Below are 19959 nucleotides of genomic sequence, written 5' to 3'. Positions count from 1 at the left end.
ATTGTGTGGGGGATTGAGTGGCTGACACTCTGGAAGAGAACTACCTTGACAAAGAGCTCAAAAGTCAAGTAAATATGTGGGGAAATAAGCAAAAAACAGAAAAAGAATCAAACTATAGAATCTTACTTTGGTGGCAAGGAAGACCAAAATACATAAACAGAAGATAACAAAGTCAAAGCTCCTCCATTCACAGCCTTGAAGAAAAATATTAATTGGTTTCAGGCCATGGAAGAGCTCAAATATGATTTTGAAAATCAAGTAAGAGAAGTAGAGCAAAAACTGGGAAGAGAAATGAGTGATGCAAGAAAATCATGAAAAATGAGTCAACTTTGCTAAAGGAAACCCCAAAAAATGCTGAAGAAAATAACACCTTAAAAACAGACTAACCCTGTAACGGGAGGAGTTAGAGCCGACCCCTGTCCATTGCAGGATGCCACACTGAGAGCCTGCCTTGATAACCTGGGGGCTTGTCAGTAGGGGTGGAACTAGATGGATTTCAGGAGGAAAGGTCTCGTCTTTGTTGGCAACGTGACAGTTCTTTGTCCAGTTCCGGATGTCCAGTGGAGAAGACACCCATATAAGGAATGATGTTAGGTGATAGGTTCAATGTGTAGGCTTAGGAATGTTCACGTAATTAAGACTATATATGCATGTGAGCTACCTGGAATAAACGGAGTTCTCACCACCTTGTCTCCCACCTCATTTCATTACTCACTGGATCAAGGCCTCTTGCTGGACAAGAGCCTTGGGTCAGGGTTGAGGGATTCCCGAAATGGTCTAGGGGACCCCAACATAACCCAAATGGCACAAGAGATCCAAAAAGTCAATTAGGAGAAGAATGCCTTAAAAAGTAGAATTGGCAAGATGGAAAAAGAAGTCCAAAAGCTCAATGAAGAAAATAATTTCATCCTCATTAAAACTGAGCAAATAGAAGCTAGTGACTATGAGAAATCAAGAAATTATAAAACAGAACCAAAAGAATGAAAAAAATAGAAGATAATGTGAAATATCTCATTAGAAAAACCACCTACCTGGAAAATAGATCCAGGAGAAATAATACAAATAATACAAAAATAATACCTGAAAGCCATAATCAAAAAAAAGAGCCCAGCCATCATCTTTCAGGAAATTATCAAAGAAAACTGCCCTGATATTCTAAATTCAGAGGGTAAAATAGAAATTGAAAGAATCTACCAATCACTTCTTGAAAGAGATCTCAAAAGAAAAACTCCTAGGAATATTGTAGCCAAATTTCAGAGTTCCAAGGTCAAGGAGAAAATATTGCAAGCAATCAGAAATTAACAATTCAAATATTGTGGAAATACAATCAAGGTAACACATGATCTAACAGCATCTACACAAAGGGATCAAAGGGCCTGGAATATGGTATTCTGGAGATCAGAGGAGATAGGATTAAAACCAAGGATGACCTACCTAGTATAATACTTCAGGGGAAAAATGAACATTCAATGAAAGAGGATTTTCAAGCATTCTTTATGAAAAGACCAGAGCTGAATAGAAAATCTGACTTTGAAATACAAGAATTAAAAGAAGCATGAAAAGGTAAACAGGAAAGAGAAATCTTAAGGGATTTATTAAAGTGGAACTGTTTACATTCCAGATGGAAAGATGATATTTATAACTCATGTGACCTTTCTCAGTATTAGGGTAGTTGGAGGAAAGATAGACAGACAGACAGACAGACAGACAGACAGACAGACAGACAGACAGACAGACAGACAGACAGATAGATAGATAGATAGATAGATAGATAGATAGATAGCATGCCTACCCCCTCAGGGCTGAGTTGAAGCACGTAATGGTTCTCTGAGCTGGAGTATGACAGTTCCTCTGGCCGTGCTAAAGCACATGGTGGGTCCTGGTGTTGGCATTTGCCTGCTCCACTACTCTGGGGCTCAGGATCTTCCATTGTTTTGCTGAGGTGGTGCCTGCCACTGGCTTGCTGAGATGCCTCCTCTCCTGGACTGCATTCCCCTTTTACCCAAGTGATACAGACATTATTTGCCAATCCTTTAGGTCTCCTGGATCAAAAGACTGCTCCTCCTTGTCTCTCCACTGGATCCACTATTCTAGGTTCTGTTCTGGGGTGCTATTTTATGGGTGTTTATGGATGAGAACAGGAAAGAGACAGCAATCTGCTGCTTACTCTGCCATCTTCTTACCATTTTATTATAATATTAAAAGGTCTTCCCATTTCCACCCTTTTCCCACAATATACAAATTTACAAATATTTAAGAAGGTTGAATGGTCAAGATGCTTCTGTGTGAATACTTCCTGTATCCAGAAGGAAGGAAGAAAAGATCTTAACAAAGAATATGGCCATTACAAGTCTTCCTTCCTCTGCTATGCACTTTTCCAGATCTACACTTATCCCTTTCCTTTCACCTGGAATTGCCTTCTTTCCCTAAATTCTACCTTTGGTGATCCTATTTGTCCTTGACAACCCATTTCACATGCCTCCTTCTCTATGATTCCCCCTTCTTCAAATGTTCTATCTATACTAGCATCTTGTTTATATCTCTCATGCATTTGTTATAGTCCATTTTGTTTTATGTTATTTGTTCAATTTAATTCAACAAAGCATTTATTAAGTACCTACTTTGTGCAAGGAACTGTATTGGGTACTGGGCATACAAAGATAAAATAAGAAATTTATGTATTTGTATATTTGTCTTTTCTGTTTTACTAAACTGTAAGCTTGGTTGAGGCAGAGAATACAGTATTTTGGAAAGTACTAGACTTGGAAACAAAGAACATGGGTTCCAATTTTGACTCTGCTACTTACTATGTAACTTTGGGCAAGTCATTTCATTTCGGATCCACAGTTTCCTCATTTGTAAAATGTTTGGAAGGAGGCAAGACTGAATGAGATAATCTCCAAGACTTAAATCCTAGCTCTGCAACTTACTGTTTTGGGGACCTTAGGGAAGTAATTTAAACTCTCTGGGCCACAGTTTCTTAAAAAGTTGAACTTATTGGCTTCTGAGGTCCCCTCCACTTCCAGATCCATGATCCCATGAGTCCTCCTTCTACTACTACATAAATAGGTTTGTATTCTGATTTTGAGATTAATAATATATGAAAAATTGATTCACAAAATAAATATCTTAAGGATATTTAAGAATCAAAAGTGAGGATAAACTTGGTGGGAGATATCATAAAATGATTGTTAACATTAATGTTTGAAATCTCTGAAAAAAAAAACTGTGAAGGAGAAGTGAAAAGAACATTGAACGAAAGCCTGAAAACCCTAGTTCTGGTCCTACAACTACCACTTACTAGCTTTGTGACCTTGGGCAAGTCAGTGAACTTCTCTGACCCTTAATCTCTGCTTCTGTAAAATGAAGGTAATAAAAACCTGTCTTGCTCACTTCACAAGTCTGTGAAAGTCAAATAAAACATTTTAGATAAAAGTTGTTTAAAAGACTATACTACAACAATGAAGATAAGGTATTTAAAAACATTACTGTAAACATCACATTTTCACAAAGAAATACAGTATACTACATATATTAAAGGTGCTAGTCTGATAACATAACTTTACCCTAACATATTTTCAAATAGGAAAAAGTGTAAACAAATACTTATAAGATTTAAGCTCCATATTTTATTTTTAAAAGTATACTTACTAGGTCATAGTTGTAGAGTGGCTGACACACTTTTTCTAGTGTGTACAAATATCTAACATTATCTTTTGATTCATTTGCTGTATCTGTAATTCTTGCATCCAAATCACGCCAGTTCTAAAGAAAAAAATTATTTTGAGAAAGAATATCTAGTAACACCAAAATGGACCAATAACATTAATGTAAATAATGCATTGCTTTATAGTTTATAAATCATTTTCCTTCCAATAATCTTATGACAGATACTGAAAACATTCCCAATTTATAGTTAAAGAAATTAAGGCTGTGAGGAATTAGTTAACTTTGCCACAGTTATTATATGAATGTGGCAGGATTCAAACCCAGGTTTCGTGACTGTAGATACAGTGTTCTCTCTACTAAGTCCCATGGCATTTCAGTCAAAAAAGAACTTTAGTTTATTCAAAATGTTAAGGTTGACCCCTTTGGCCACATTTCTACATATACAATAACACAAGTAGTTTTTTGTTTCTTTGCTGGAAGACTAACATATAGGGAAAAGATTTTGTCCTATTTAATCTCTGTATCTCCCCAATATCTAACACAGTGGTCTGAACTTAATATACATTTGACAAATGTTTCCTAAAGTTGAATGATAACATTCAAAGATGGATATTCAATGAAGAACTCCAAAATACTCTCTACAAAAATAAAAGATGACAAATAACTAGAGAAATTATTCATTTTATGGCTTGGTTATACAAATTTAGCTTTAGTGTTATACTAATCATACTACCAAAATCTTACTGTATAAAATGAAATAATAATAAATTGACAAATAAATGACAAAAAATATATGTAGAGAAACAAAACTTTATTTCTAGGGAAATAATGAAAAAATTAAAGAGATTTACTGGTAATATGGAATAAGGTGGTTTCAGATGAGTGGTTTAAGTTGAAAGTGGTTTAGGTTGAAATAGCTGAGGATGGAAAAGGAAGTGGAGACTGAGACAAAACAACTCTTTTAAGGAGTGTGGGTAAGAAGAAAAGAGAAGAAATATAGACTGACAACTTGAGGGGAAAGTAGGGTCTATTTAGTAAAGGTTGTTTAGGGATATTGAAGAAAGTATGGAAGGAATTAGTTGAAAATTTGTTAAGAGAAATAGACTGATGTCTTTTATTATATACTTATATGTATATTTATATATGTACTATATAATACATATCATTATGTATATGTAAAATATACTATTTAAATGACATAATGTACATATACATGTATATATGCATGATGTATATATGATATAGTATATATCATATTATAGATCTATATATCCCCAGCCTACATTTCCAATTTCCTACCATACAATTCCACCTAAATGTCCCAAAAGTAAAACTGCATGTACAAAACTGGACTTTTCTTACTATAAAAAAATATATTTATCCTTCTGATATCCCTATTTTCATGAGTGGCATCACCATTTTCCCTATGATCTAGACTAGATTCTTGATTTAAAACCTCAGAATCACCTTCTCTTTCTTTAGAATGGTTTTACCCTCTATTGCTTCCCTCTACTTTGTGAAATGATATTGCTCATAATCATCTATTATTCTGTGAAATTCTACATACAAGTTGATATTCTAACTTGGGTGCTGTCTCTGGAAACCATCTCTTTCCATTTGGTAAATAAATTCTTCCTAAGATGCTTTCTGGGCTCTTTCGGCCCCTTTGTTATAACAATAAATTTACATTGGTTAACTTTCATGGGAAATTATTATTATTACAATCCAATGTTAATGTCATTTTTATTGTTCATTTCTCATCTTATAATTTTCAACAGATTGTTTAAATAATTCAGGGTTAAATCTTAACCATATATCATATCTTTCTCTCTTTACTATGCCTTTTTGTTGATTATACATTTCAGCACTGGTTCAGTAAATAAAATAAATAATAACTAAAAGAGAAAGTATAGTTGGTATACTGAAAAAACCTTGGATAGCCAGCAGGCCCTGGATATGCTACAAAATAAGTTCTGTGACCTTGAACAAGTTATTTCACCTATTTGAGATTCAATTTCTTCATCTATAAAGTATACGATCAAATTGTCTCTAAAGTCATTTCTAGCACTAAAACTCCTCCATTCTACAAAATAGGTTTGTTAAATTAAAATCCATAAGCCATAATACTATAGCTTTATATGTATTAAACCCAGTCATTTCAGCTAACTTAACAAATCTACTAGCTGACATTTCCCTTAATTTTCCAATTAGTACCAAAATAAGTAACCTTTAAAAGGGGAGTACAGGATTGTAATAAACACTGTGGACTTTATTTCTACATTTAGAAAAATTCTAGACCAGGTTACAGAATCTGTCACTAAGCATCATGTTAGAATATTCATCAACTACAGTACCAATATCTGCATATACTACAAGTGTCAGCAACTTTGCGGACCAAAATAAATTCTTTATTTTGACTGGACTGATCTTGGTATTTCACACTATACCCTTCCCCCTCACCATTTTAAGTCTTAAGATACTGAATTTTGAAGATGGCAGAGTAGAAAGACACACATACTCTAGCTCTTCCCCTACAACCCATGAAATACCTGTAAAGAAAGACTCTCAACAAATTCTAGAGCAACAGAAGCCACAGAACGACAGAGTGGAGGAGATTTCCAGCCCAGGGTGACCTGGAAGGCCAACAGGAAAGGTCTGTTGCACTGCACATGGAGCGGAGCATAGCTTTGGCGCTGGACAAAGCAGGATAGGAGCAGGCCTTGGGGGCAGAATCCCCAGCAGCAGTGAAGGTTCGCAGATCCCTCAACTCACAGGGAACAAAGGTCAGTGAGAGAGCTCTTTCATCTCCCTGACAAGGGAGCAGGGTCCTCCCCAGCCCCAGGTGGTAGCAGCAGCTGAAGTGGAGGGCCACGGAAGGCAGCAGCCAGTTTCCATTGTTGAAGCCTCAGCTTAAAGCCCCTAGGGGAACTGAGCAGCTGATGTGAACCTCAGCCAGAACCCGGCCAGGGAGTAAACTCCTCCCCCTTGATTGTGCCACCTTGGAAGAACTGAGATCTTACAGGCCCCCAGAGTATACCCTACTCTTGACAAAGGACCCAAAAGTCAAGTAACTGGTTGGAAAAATGCCCAAAAAAGGGAAAAAAAATAAGACTATAGAAGGTTACTTTCGTGGTGAACAGGTATTCTCTCCCATCCTTTCAGATGAGGAAGAACAATGTTTACCATCAGGGGAAGACATAAAAGTCAAGGCTTCTGCATCCAAAACCTCCAAAATAAATATGCAATGGTCCCAGGCCATGGAAGAGCTCAAAAAGGATTCTGAAAATCAAGTAAGAGAGGTGGAGGAAAAACTGGGAAGAGAAATGAGAGTGATGCAAGAAAATCATGAAAAGCGAGTTGACAGCCAAAAAAATGCTGAAGAAAATAAAGATACTGACTTATTCAATAGAATTTGTCATAAAGATAAGATATACCTTAAATTGAATTTGAGGGTCATTTCATCTTGTAAAAAAAGAGATAACCAATCAAAGCCTTTAAAGGGTATCAATGAACTTTGGTATGTTTGGGATTACAGCAAAAATGGGAATGTGCCAAATGTTAGGATTGTATAGTTAACAGACTCACTTATCTCTTAACAGTAAGTGTTAAGCAAATATATGCTCCATAGAGGCACATTTCTATCACACTAGCATATCTATACTTACTTGTATCTTTCTAATTAAACTCTAACTCTGTTCCTTAAGAAAAGTTATCATGCTTCACTTTCTCTGTTGTTGTTCAGTCTTTTCAGTCATGTCTGACTCTTCATGACCCCATTTGGGGTTTTCCTGGCAAAGGTACTGGAGTGGTTTCCTATTTTCTTCTCCAGCTCATTTTACAGATGAGAAAATTGAGGCAAACTGGGTTAAATGACTTACCTAGGGTCACAAAGCTAGAAAGTGCCTGAGGCCAGATTTGAATTCAGGAAAATGAATCTTCCTGACTCAAGACCCAGCCTCTATCCACTGAGACCACAGCACTCACTAAACACTATTTGCTCAGTCAGCATATATAACACATTGCTAATAACAGCACTGACTTTTTTTAATAGCATTGGGATGGGATGGGGTTTTAAGACATGTTTTAAACAGCATGAAGGCTAGTCAAGCAGTCACTCAAGCAAAAAAATAAGCATTTATTCAATATTCAATATTAAAATTTATTAAAATTTATTCAATTTATTCAATATTCAATATTCAATTTATTCAATACTATGCTAGGTGTTAGCAATACAAGCCCCACTCCCCCCAAAAAATAATTCCTGTCCTCAAGCTTGCATTTTACCAGGGAAAACAACATATGTCAACATGTATAAAATGCATACAAAAGGTAATTGAAGCGTAAGGTGGTACTAGGATTTGGGGGGATCAGGAAAGGCTCATGCAGAAGTGGGTTCTTGAGCTGAACTTTAAAGGAGGGGAGGGTATTTAAGAAGGAGAAATGAGGAGAAAGCATATTCTCAGAATAAGAGTCAGTACAAAATCACTGAGGTAGGAAGGAAGCAAGCATTACTGAATGCCAGGCATTTTTCTAAGCACTGAAGATACAAATATAAGTGAAAAGAAAGACAGTCCCTACCCTCAAGGAGCTTATATTCTAATAAAAGACAACATCTTAAAAGGAAGCCAGTGTGGAGAGGGAAAAAAATGATTAATTAAGGTCCAGCATAGGAACATAGTTTTGAAACCAGGAGCAGAGCTGAAGCTAAGAGGAGAATGAAGGCTACCCTGTGCCCATATATGTACATATATATAACAAGGCTTCAGAAGGTACTCAGCAGTGGGAGGAGATGGGCCTGATAGAAGGATGTTCCATATTGAGAAAAGCCAGAGGAGTCGTACATGTTCCAGGGTAAGGAGGTCCTATGTGCTCAGGGAAGTTTTAGGATGGGACAACATGGTTTACAAGCCCAAAAGTCAGGTTTAGTGCTTGGAGGAGAATGAAGGCTAGCTGAGCCTCTTCAGAAAATGGAGGCTCAAAGAAATCACACATGGAAAAGGAGGCAGGCTTAACAGCAAGATAAGGATGCTGGGGTAGCTGCATGTTCCAGAACAAGAAGGCTTCAGAGGCTGAGAGAAGTTCTAAGATGAAACATATGTTATGGAATTCTAGAAGCCTGGAACAGATACTATCTGGGGTACAGGTGAGTAAGAAGGTCAAAATGATTGTATTGTTACAGTATGTGAAAGCAAATAATGTATGATAAATCCAGTGATAGCTGGAAGTCAGATTAGCTATGGATCAAGGGCCCCTAGTACCACATGTAAATTTAAACATCAAAATTTAACTCTAAACCACAAAACTTGCCAAGAAGTTCTGTGAAGATAATTTGCAAAAGGAAAATATTATGTTGTTTTAGTATTGAAATAACCAAAAGTGAAAACAAACTCTTACCTTTAACATTTTTGAATGTGCAACATTCAACACATTTATGACAGCTTTACAATCTGGTCCTTTAATCTGCTCAATAATAAAATTAAATTTAGCAGACATGCGTTTCCAGTGTTCCAATTCAGTGAGTGGACCTGAATCATCGGCTTCTTTCCTCATCTGTTCACTCTCAATTAGAACCTACAATCGATAAAATGATGTATTTTTTAGTGTCTACATGGTCAGTTGAGAAATTTACACTATATCACCAAACACCGTCAGAGATGTAAAATCTCTACAAAAAACAGAGAGTATACAAATGTCCCATTCATTGGGCAGCTGTTCACCAGATATTTGACAAATTGATACTCCTTAAATCACAGGTCTGACCATGTTACTCCTCATCTCAAGAAGCTTCACTTACACCTAATACATACTAGATAAAATATAAGCTCTTGTTTGACATTTAAAGTCTTCACAAACTGGCTCCAACCTATATTTCCAGTTGACTTTACATAATGCCCTTCCTCATGTACTTTCTACACTACAGTCAGACTGGACTACATAATGTTCCCTCATTCATGACATTTCATTTCAAGTCTCCATATTTCTGAACAGGCTGTTCTCCCTGAGTGAAATGCATTCCTGCCTCCATCTCTTAGATTTCCTAGCTTCACTCAAGGTTCAGTTCAAGTGCCACCTCCAACAGAAGGCATTTCTTGATCCCCAAAATAGTATTTTCTATTTTATGTGTATTTTTCACTGACTTAACTGTGCAGCATTTGTTTCCTCACTCCCTAGAAAAATGTAAATTACTTTTGAAGGCAGAGATTGTTTCATTTCTAGCTCTGTATCCTCAGAACTTAGCCCAATACCTTGCAAGGCAACCAGAAAGTAAACTAATCTAAATGTAAAACTAACCACATCTTGTAATATTATTTCTCTGAATCTCATGTTTTTGTAGCACAAATTAACTAGTTTAAGTGGAAAATGCTGTGTGTATGTGTCTATGCATCTATATCTATGTATATACACATACACATGTGTACACATACATATATGTATATGTGTGTGCATACATATGTGTGTATGCATATGTGCATGTATGTATATACATATGTATGCATGTATATATGTATGTATATGTTTCTATCCTTATCATAAGGAACCCTATTTTTTAAAAAATGAGATTGTTTATTTTGGTATGACTTGCTCTTAGTGATTCTTTACTAAATTTGCCACTTTCTTTGCTAAATAAGCATAAACCATCTGTTTAATAAACTGTTGAATTTGGTTGCACTGACAGTTTCGCTAATCTGCTATTTCTGGAATCTACCAATATATATTGAAATTCTAGTCTAATACTGGTGGTTATAGAGCAGCATTTGGTAGTAGGAAGATCTATCTTAGACCCTAGTCAAGCTATTTTAGTTACTCTATTAGTTTGCCAAAAAGTCTCAGCCTGTTTGACCTATGTGATGGTCCCAAGAGCATGGATGTCAATGAAAACAGCACTCTATCGATGTATTTTTTACTAACCATTGCAAAATTGTTTAATATAGGTACAGCGAGCACTGTAACTATTTGGTGTCTTTTTTCCCCTTGAAATCTAAACTTGCCTTGTCTACTGACTTGATACAGTCATACAGCTCTGGTATCCAATTTCAATACTCTACAGAGATCGAAAAAAGAAATAAAAGGAGTATAGAAATGGGTGAGTCTAGAAAGAAAGTGCAATGGGTGAATCTAGAAAGAACTCTTATCAAGGCAAGGAGGCAGAAAGATAAAGACTAAGTCACTCACTAGGGAAAATTACTCCAGAAACAACTTTTCCCAGATATCTGGTTCTTTTTAGGCTTAATCCCTTCAGTTAACCAGAAGCTCCAACTATTTCCACTCCTTAAATTCTCCCCACTCTTTTAACTATTCTTCTGGCCCACCAGAAAATGTTCTGTTTGATCATATTTCAATGATAAAACTCATAGGACTTAAACTTGATATGCATAACTCAGTCTGATCATAAAGAGAAGTACATCAATCAATGAATAAGTCTTTATTAGGATCCTACTTGACCTCGTTTCCTCATCTATGTTTTGTGGACTATATACAATACATAGGGATTGGGATAAAGTTCTAAATATTCCTGCATCCTTAGTATCTTATTCTTAATTCATTACTACAATTTTCTCCTAATAAAAGAGCAAATTTTTACTATCAGTTCTAACTGATCTATAATTAGCTAAATGGTCAAAGACTATGTTATATAGTAAATAACTTTTATAGAGGTTCTATGGAGAGAAGTGTGAAATATTTAAATCATTCATCCTGGAAAAAGAATAGCTTAACTTGGGGATTTGTTCCAGTTAACTCCTTTCCCAAATTCCACAGAAGTTATCCATGCCCCCTCCCCCAGACATTCTCAGGTATAGAGCACAGGACTCTAATTCCTTACACATCACTATCCAATGCACTTACTAGACAAGTCCATAAGAGCCAGATAAAGGAACAAACTATACAAATAGTCAATCTGCACTATAGCTATGCATAGGTTGATTGCTAATAGAGAACCACAGAATCATAAATTAAGAGGTAAAAGAAATTTCAGAGGCTATCTAGTCCAACCATGTCATTTTACAAATGGAGAAACCGAGGCTCAAGAAAGTGATGTGTCACATACGTAGTAAATGAGTAAGATAAGGTCCACTAGAGAAGCCCCCTCTCATTCAAGAATCATACACTAGCAACCATCCCAGAAAAGCGTTGCTTATAACTAAAAGAAAATATAGTGGTTCAGTCTACCTGTTCAATCTGTTTATACCACATCATGAGCACTTCTTCTAGCTGATGAACTGTTTCTGAGTTAGCAGCTGCAAATGACACTTCATCAAAGGAATGATATTTGGTTAAGTCAACATTCTCTATCTTCTTTAATTCTACAGTTCCCTCAATACTTACTCTGGCACCTGAAGGCAAACAAACATTGGAAATCATGTAAATTCTCTGAAAGGAATGATAATTTAAATTTACGCTTCTTTGTAATGCCCCTATGGTGCCTCGAAGGCACTCACCAGCAATTTGCTATATTCAAATTAATGGAATAATAAATGCTAACGCTGAATTTTATCAATATCTGTTTTCCAAGAATGTTAAATGTTAAAAGGTAGTCACTCATTTAACATAAATACAACTTAAATCAAATAATAACTTTATCTTAGTGATTTGGTAGATGACTTTCCCTCAAATTTACTAATGCTAAAATTGGACATTTTCAAATGTGTAGTAAAAAAAACCTCACTACCAGCATTTACTAGCAAAGGAGAAAATGCTTCCCTCTCTCACAGAAGAAATAAATTACCCTACTTCTACTATAAACCTCTGGAGAAGGGGAAGAGTGCAGCAATTTATCTCTGATCCTAAATCTGATTTCAAGGCTGATCATATTTTTTGTAGGACAAAACATTTTTCCTTTAATTCTCTATGGAATGAAGTTCTTAATAGCTGTGAGTTCTAACTTTTTTCAGCATAAAGACCCCTTTTTAATATATAAAATATCCCTTTTAGCATGCAAAATTTCAAGCTCCTTCCTTAATAAAATCTGTACTATTAATAAATGCTGACTGAGAAAAGAGGACAAAAATCTATAAAATCAGTAATTCTTTTAAATAATCTGTTTTATTAATTACATCATCCATATACTTTGAAAAAGAATACCTCATGCAGGCCTTATACATTCAAGCTATAGAAAGAATGTCTGATTATTTACTGAGTTATTTAATCAGATGACTTTTATAGCACATTGGGCAGAAAAAAATATCCTGCATATTTATTATAACTAAGTAAAGATACACAATGCTTGGTAAGCATGTGAATTGGAGGATTTCGTGTAGTAATTCCCTAATCTTCCAGGGGTCACTAATCCATAGGCTGAAAACAAGTGGCTTATAACAAGTACATTTAGTAAGTACACTTGTCTTTTGTAATCTATTTTATTTTAAACTATAATTTTATTCTTACCATCTAAAAAAGCAAGAAATCTGTTAATGGTTTCTATGAAGATCATTTTTTCAGATTCTCCTTGTTTCGACTTGTTTAAAGCACCCCAATTACTTGTTGCATGAATAGCTGGTAGAAAAATTTGTGACAGCATATTCTTAATTCCAATTAAGAGTCCTTCAGATGCATCCATAAAACTAAATAGAGTTTCCTGCAAACGTAGCAAATATTTATGATAATTTATATTTCAGAGAACTACTGAAAAGTCATAATCAAACTGACATTATAGTTGTCATAAACAATTTAACTTAAGAAGAAATCTAAATAATAGCAAAAAGAAATGGCCTTATAAACAACACATTAGATTCTGGCTCAAGCTCAACTATTCACTCTCCTGCTACATCAATGCCAAATTTTTCTCTTGTGTTTCAGTTTGCTAATCTTCAAATGGCAAATTTTAATCCATGCTACCTTTTTATGTCATAAAGATATTAAGAGCCAAAAAGATGATGATGAAGACTGATGATAAAGTACAAGGAAATGGTTATATTAACTATTATATAACTATATATGAGAGGTATATAAGCATGGCTTAGAAGACAGAAGACTGGCCGATCTGTAGGGAGCCGGGTTCCAGTCCTTCCTCTGATACATACTGTACCCATGGACATATCATTTAACCATATCAGTGTACCAAACAAATCCCCAGGGCTACCAGTTAAAGAAGAGTGCACCAAAGAGTCTTCAAAAGGAATGAGAAGCCTTGATAAACTCACACATCCATTCTCAAATGGGCATGAGTGGTTTTTGGGAGAAAGTGGGAGGTGAGGGAAAGAGGAGCAGTATGGACATGTGATTTCATTGGTCTAGGGAGCAGTGCAGAAATTTCCTCCTAATATAATTAAACCTGCAACTCCTGGTTTTACAAAGTTGCCTCAGATACTAAAAGGTATAGTGACTTGCCCAAAGTCAGATAGCCAATGTGCATTCAAGCTTCTTAACTATGCTTCTAGTAATACATACACTTGCACCTCTTATTTCTTCATTATTTATATTCAGCAATTTCTCTTGGATTCTCTATGCTTCCACAAAGCTACTTGAACTCTATTTACCTCAACCTACTGCAATGGTATTCCACCACTAACTTTAATTCTACTAATGTAGATTATCATCATCACCTTCCAATATTATTTAATAAACCCCTGTCTCTATGTGTTATTATGCTAGACACTAGCTAACTAGATCAGGCTAAAAATAATGTCACTGTCCTCAAGGAAAGTATTATCTAAAACAGTTAATAATTATCTAAAATATGTATAAAGGGTGATTAAAAAAGAGATGGTCCACTGATGTCCAATAAATATCAAATGAAGGTCACAAAGTTCTTTTTTAAAAAAAAACCCTTTACTTTTTAAAAAAGATGAGTTTCAAAAATTCTACTTTTAAAACTAAAAGTAGAAAACATTAACAAAATTGTATTCAGAAAATAAAATACCTATAGGAAAAAGTGCAGTATATTGGAAAAAGTCTCCAACTGGGAAGTATAGGAGACTATCCCCAACTTGGCTAATGTGTGACCTTGGGTTGAGCTAGAGGAACACTAAGTTTTCTTCAGCTCTAAGAGTCTATTTTGATATATCTGAGGTTTATATTTTAGCAAATTTATGCTAGAAGATGAAATAGGGAAGTCAGTTCTGATTTTTTTTAATGCTTCCTTATTATCTGACACTGTTGTTCAAGTCTTTTAAGAAACTTTCTTCTTTCACCTCTCCAAATAATCCTGTTTCCAGTTCTCCTCCCACTCTTGAATGCAACTGCTGTCCCAAGATTCGGTCTTAAAACTTTACTTCTCTCTCTAAACTGTTTCCCTGACATCTCAAGGCTTTACCTTCTGGTTACATGAACTCTTGTCCCGTATCTCCAAATAACTACTGGACATGTCCACTCAAATAACACATCTGTCCCTATCACATTCAACAGGTCAAAAGGCAAAGATCATTATCTTTCCCTTGAGTTTCCAGTTACTGAAATGTAGATGTCAAGCAGAAGTAAACAAATAGTAAGCCAGCTACTTATTTCTGGCTTGAGGGAAGTAGTAAATTCTCAAGACTCCCATGCCTTTAATGTCACCTTTAGAAAGAAAAACTGTCTGCCTACTCCTCAAGGATTGGGAAAACTCCAGGGCTATAAGGCTTCTAATAATTCTAACTGAGGAGAAAAGCAACACTGAGGTAGGAGCAGCAGTTAGTTGCTGAGTCCTTGTCTCTTGAAACAAAGATTTGTAAGCCCCGAAGCAAGTCACTGAAAGTAAAGGAAATTCCAAGCACAAGCACCACCACCCCTTTTTTTGTTGTTATTCAGTTGTTTCAGTTGTGTCTGACTCTTCACAACCCCATTTTGGGGTTTTCTTGGCCATTTTTTTGGTTTGCCATTTCTTTCTTCAGCTCATTTTACTGATAGGGAAACTAAGGCAAACAGGATTAAGTGACTTGCCCAGGGTCACACAGCTAGTAAGTGTCTGACAGGATTTTAACTCATGAAAAAATGATTCTAAGCCCAGTGCTCTATCCACTGCACCACCTAGCACCCTTTTAATCACTTTCAAATCATCTTTTTTCATTTATACCCTCATGATGATAACCACAATCTTGCTTTAAAAAAAGCATTCTTCATATGTGTAGATTACATGCCATCTCAGGGAGGGGGAGAGGAGGGAAGGGTAGAAAATTTAAAACTTATGGAAGTGACTGTTGAAAACTGAAAACTAATTTTAAAAAAACAAAAAAAAGGAAATCCAAAAAAAATTCTTTTATTTTACACCTTAAAGAACTACGGAGAAATGTTAGATCAAATTTCCAATTATTTTGTCAGAGGAATTCTAAGATCAATGAAGTTTGCTAGGAGGAGAAACGTGAATCAATTTTAGAATGAAAACATGGGGGGAGAAGGTGAGAGGAGAGGATTTTATATAGTAAAAATACTTAAAACCTACATGGTACTTCCATAACTAGGATCTCACCAAATATAAGTTCTCCCTTTACTAAGGGAGGGATCATTTGGTCCAACTCCATTTTACAGATGGGAAGCTGAGGAGAAGAAAAGTTGGTGAGGGGACTGAGCTACTTAAAGGCAGAGCTATAAAGCTTACCACGGAAGTACAAAATAAAGTCAAAATGTGACCATGGAAACATAGTTATATTTTATTTTATAGCTAGAAAACAATTTTTTAAAGCATACCTCAGATATATTTTTTGCATTTAAAACAATATCATTCCTACATCGAACAAAAAATAAACATAATCCTTTGAGTCTTTCAGGTGCAGAATCTAAATATAATCTCATTATTCTGGCTCCTTTTGCAACTCCGGTCAATACTCGTCCACATTCTGAAAGAGAAACTCAAGAGCTTTTTAAGTGATCAGATAGATCATTTGGGTTGTATACAGCTGTGTCTTTTTTCTTTTTCTTTTTATCACACATTTTCAATATGCTGAACAAATTTTTCAATAAAGCTACATTGGAAAATGTGGCACACCCTGTCTTAAGGGAGGTGACTATCTCTTTAGCTAAATTTTCCCCACAAAATATGTCTAGATCTATTTTATATCTATACAGCACCTATTTCTTGATTGGAGTACTACACAAAGGCAAATAAATTAGGTGAATGACCAAACTTATGCTGTCTATATTTCCCTAACTCTAGACGTTAATTTGGTTTCAGTCTGGGAAATGTGAGCACAGACTAAACTGGTGGTATAGAAAGGAAACCTGTTCCAAGCCACAAGATCCTAGGAGGTATAACCTGGATAAAAGGCAATTCCTTACAGAGAGGTCTCCTAAGAAGCTGTCTGAGGAGTAGAAATTCAGCTGTCAGGCAAATACTCTCATTTAAAACAAATGTGAATTGAGTGACCCCAGTCTGAGTAGAAAGTATAGTAAATGAAATGTGATTTTAAATATGCTGCTTATATAGTTTTGTTAGAAAAGACAATGAAACCTAGAAATGCAAACAGTGTGCTACCCAAGCAGGATATTAATATTTGCCAGGGGGGTTGTGGAGATTTTTTAAGATCCTGAGATTTTGGAAAAATTAGGAGAAAAATGGCATGAGGCAGTTTCATGGCAAGAGAAGTGAGTTTAGAGTGAGGCTATTAAAAAAAAAAAAGGAGGGCTAGTTTGGAGAAGTCTCTCTTTGGCATATATAGTAGGCTGGGCTTCAAAAAAAGAAGAGTTTGTGGAAATTCTGAATAGAGCTTTGGTAAACTACTAAAATTTTCATCCAAAGCACAGTTTATTCTCAGAGTTCTTGACACTAAATACTTGTGCTTTGTACTCAAAATGACTGATTGTGTATATATGATATTGTAATGTTAATAGACTAGGAAGATCTTCCCTGTCCACTAACAGGCATAACGCATGGAGTGTGGGTCACATGGAGCTCAGACTGGGAGGAGCTTGCTGAAGGAGGTGAGAGAGAGAGAGACAGAGAGACAGAGAGAGACAGAGACAGAGACAGAGAGACAGACAGACAGAGACAGAGACTGAGAGACAGAGACTGAGAGACAGAGAGAGACAGAGCACACGAGCAGATAGTGAGAGAAAGCAGAACAGAGAGAGAGAAGCAGTCTGTGAGTGGGGGCAGTTGGCCCAAGGAGCACAGAGAGACAAGTAAAGCTGTGAGTGGATGGAGGAAGGAATTTGTCCAGGGGAACTTATTTTTGTGGGGAGGCCTGATAGAAAGTTTAAGATGTTGGCACCCCCTAGATTAGTGTTAAGTACGCTGTTAAATCTTACCTCCTGGTATTCTAATGATGCCCCAAATAAATATTTTGATTTTGCCTTTGAGAAAGAGACTTTATTACATTTCTGTGAATTTACCCTGGAAATATACATGCATATTCATAGCAGCTACTATGGGTATCACATTGGCATTACAGATATATACTACAGAGGTCACCATGGTGAAAAGAGTATCACAGTATGAGTACAGGTGAAAGACTTCATCATCAAGGGCAGGTCCTTGAAAAAGAAACCCTGACACAAATGTTTAAGACTAGGAGACATTCCCCAATAGAAAAGCTGTCAGAGGATGATGAACAAACAACTCTAAAAAGAATTTCAAAACATTGACATAAGAGTTAGAATTATAACCAAGAATCCACCATTAACAATCATATGGAAGACTGCTCCAAACCAATGACAATAAGAGAAATGTTCATTTTAAAAAATCTGAGGAGGCAAGATGGCAGATAAAAGGCAGTGACTTGCATGAGTTGTCCCCAAAACTATTCTGAACACCTTTAAATAATGCCAGTGCAGACCTGGCCCTAGCAAAACAGAAGCAGGACTTGGGAGTGACTGATATCAGCAGTGGCAGCAGCTACTTCTGGAGCTCTCAGTCCATTCACATTAAGGAGGCTGAACAACTAATCCAAAGATACAGGGGTCTCTTTGCTGGCACTGGGGGCAGCACTCTGTTGCTCTGCCCACACGCAGATCTGGGTCCAAGTCCTGGGTGGCACTACTCGGGCAAGGAGGAGCACAAGTACATCAGAGCTTGCAGCCCAAGTGGAGGAGGCAGAAAAGAGTGCTTGTGGTCACTCACAGACTAGAACACAGACCAGGAGAGTAGTAAACACACCTTTCCTTAGATCATACCACTTTGGAGGAACTAAAAGCTTAAAAGTCCCTAAAAGTATCTCTGAAAACAACTGCACAAAATCCCTGAAGCTTGGGACACTGCTACCTTTACCCTAGAAATAGAGCCTCATTTTAACAGAGTTAGAAGTGAAGAAATGAACTAGAAAAATGAGCAAACAACAGAAAAAAAATTCTAACCACAGAAAGTTACTACAGTGACAAGGAAGATCAAAACACACACACTTAGAAAAAGATAACAAAGTCAAAGTTCCAACATCAAAAGCCTCCAAGAAAAATACGAATTGGTCTCAGGCTGTGGAAGAACTCAAAAAGGATAATGAAAAAGAGTCAACAGCTCGGTAAAGAAGACACAAAAAATACTGAAGGAAATAACACCTTGAAAAGTAGAATAGACCAAATGGGAAAAGAGGCACAGAAAGACAAGGAGGAGAAGCCTTGAAAAAGCAGAATTGGTCAAATGGAAAAAGAAGCACAAAAATTCACTGAAGAAAAAAAACTCCTTAAAAAGAATTGCACAAATGGAAGCTAATGACTATGAGAAATCAAGGAACAATAAAACAAAACCAAAATAACAGAAAAATAGAAGACAATGTCAGATATCTCACTGAAAAAACAAAGCATCCCAATGATACAAGACAAGTAAGGACTCAGGAAGAAAAATGCTATCCACATCCAATTAGAGAAGTGATAGACTTTGAATGCAGATTGAAGCATACTTTTTTCACTTATTTTATTCTTTTTCATGGTTTTTTTTCCTTTTAATCTGTTTCTTCTTTCATAACTGTGACTAATATGAAAATATGTTTTATATGTATAGCCTATATCAAATTGCCCACCATTTTTTGAAGAGGGGAGGGGAGAGAGAGAAGAAAAATTTAAAACTCAAAATCTTGTAAAAATGAATGCTAAAAATTGTTTTGACACAACTGGGAAAAATAAAATACTAAAAGAGGAGGAAAAAAAGAACTTTAATGTGTCCAAAGGGTATTGAGAGAGTTAAGAAAAACAAGTTGCTGTGGGTATGTAACATTAAGGGAATCTGAAGATCTTTCCTGCCCCTTAACAGGCCCACATGACCTGCTTTGAGCTTTGGCCCAGCCCACAGCTTGAGTCATATAAAGCCCATGATGGGAGGAGCTTGCCAAACTAGTGAAGCAGGAAGGGTGGAGCTGAGAGAGAGAGTCAGGCAGATACAGAAGCGAGAAAGGCAGAGTGGCTAGTATGAGTGACAGAGGGAGGAATTTTGCCTAAGGGAGCTTGTTTATG

The 19959-nt window shown here is 36.1% G+C and overlaps 1 protein-coding gene across 4 annotated transcripts in view; it reads right to left on the bottom strand.

Moving 5' to 3' along the window:
* DNAH8 (dynein axonemal heavy chain 8) overlaps window positions 1-19959 on the bottom strand; it is a 396942-nt gene that overhangs the window by 354121 nt on the left and 22862 nt on the right. For all 4 annotated transcript variants that reach the window (XM_072641991.1, XM_072641989.1, XM_072641988.1 and 1 more), the window contains exons 5-9: window positions 16270-16418; window positions 13054-13243; window positions 11839-12002; window positions 9064-9240; window positions 3652-3765 (exon numbers count right to left, since the gene is read on the bottom strand). In XM_072641991.1, coding sequence (XP_072498092.1) covers window positions 3652-3765; window positions 9064-9240; window positions 11839-12002; window positions 13054-13243; window positions 16270-16418 — 794 coding nt within the window. The remainder of the gene's footprint in view (window positions 1-3651; window positions 3766-9063; window positions 9241-11838; window positions 12003-13053; window positions 13244-16269; window positions 16419-19959) is intronic.

This window comes from Notamacropus eugenii, chromosome 2 (genome assembly GCF_028372415.1).
Source record: "Notamacropus eugenii isolate mMacEug1 chromosome 2, mMacEug1.pri_v2, whole genome shotgun sequence".
Classification (NCBI taxonomy): Eukaryota; Metazoa; Chordata; class Mammalia; order Diprotodontia; family Macropodidae; genus Notamacropus; species Notamacropus eugenii.
The sequence above is the reverse complement of the archived record's forward strand: the minus strand, read 5'-3'. Positions and strand labels throughout refer to the sequence as shown.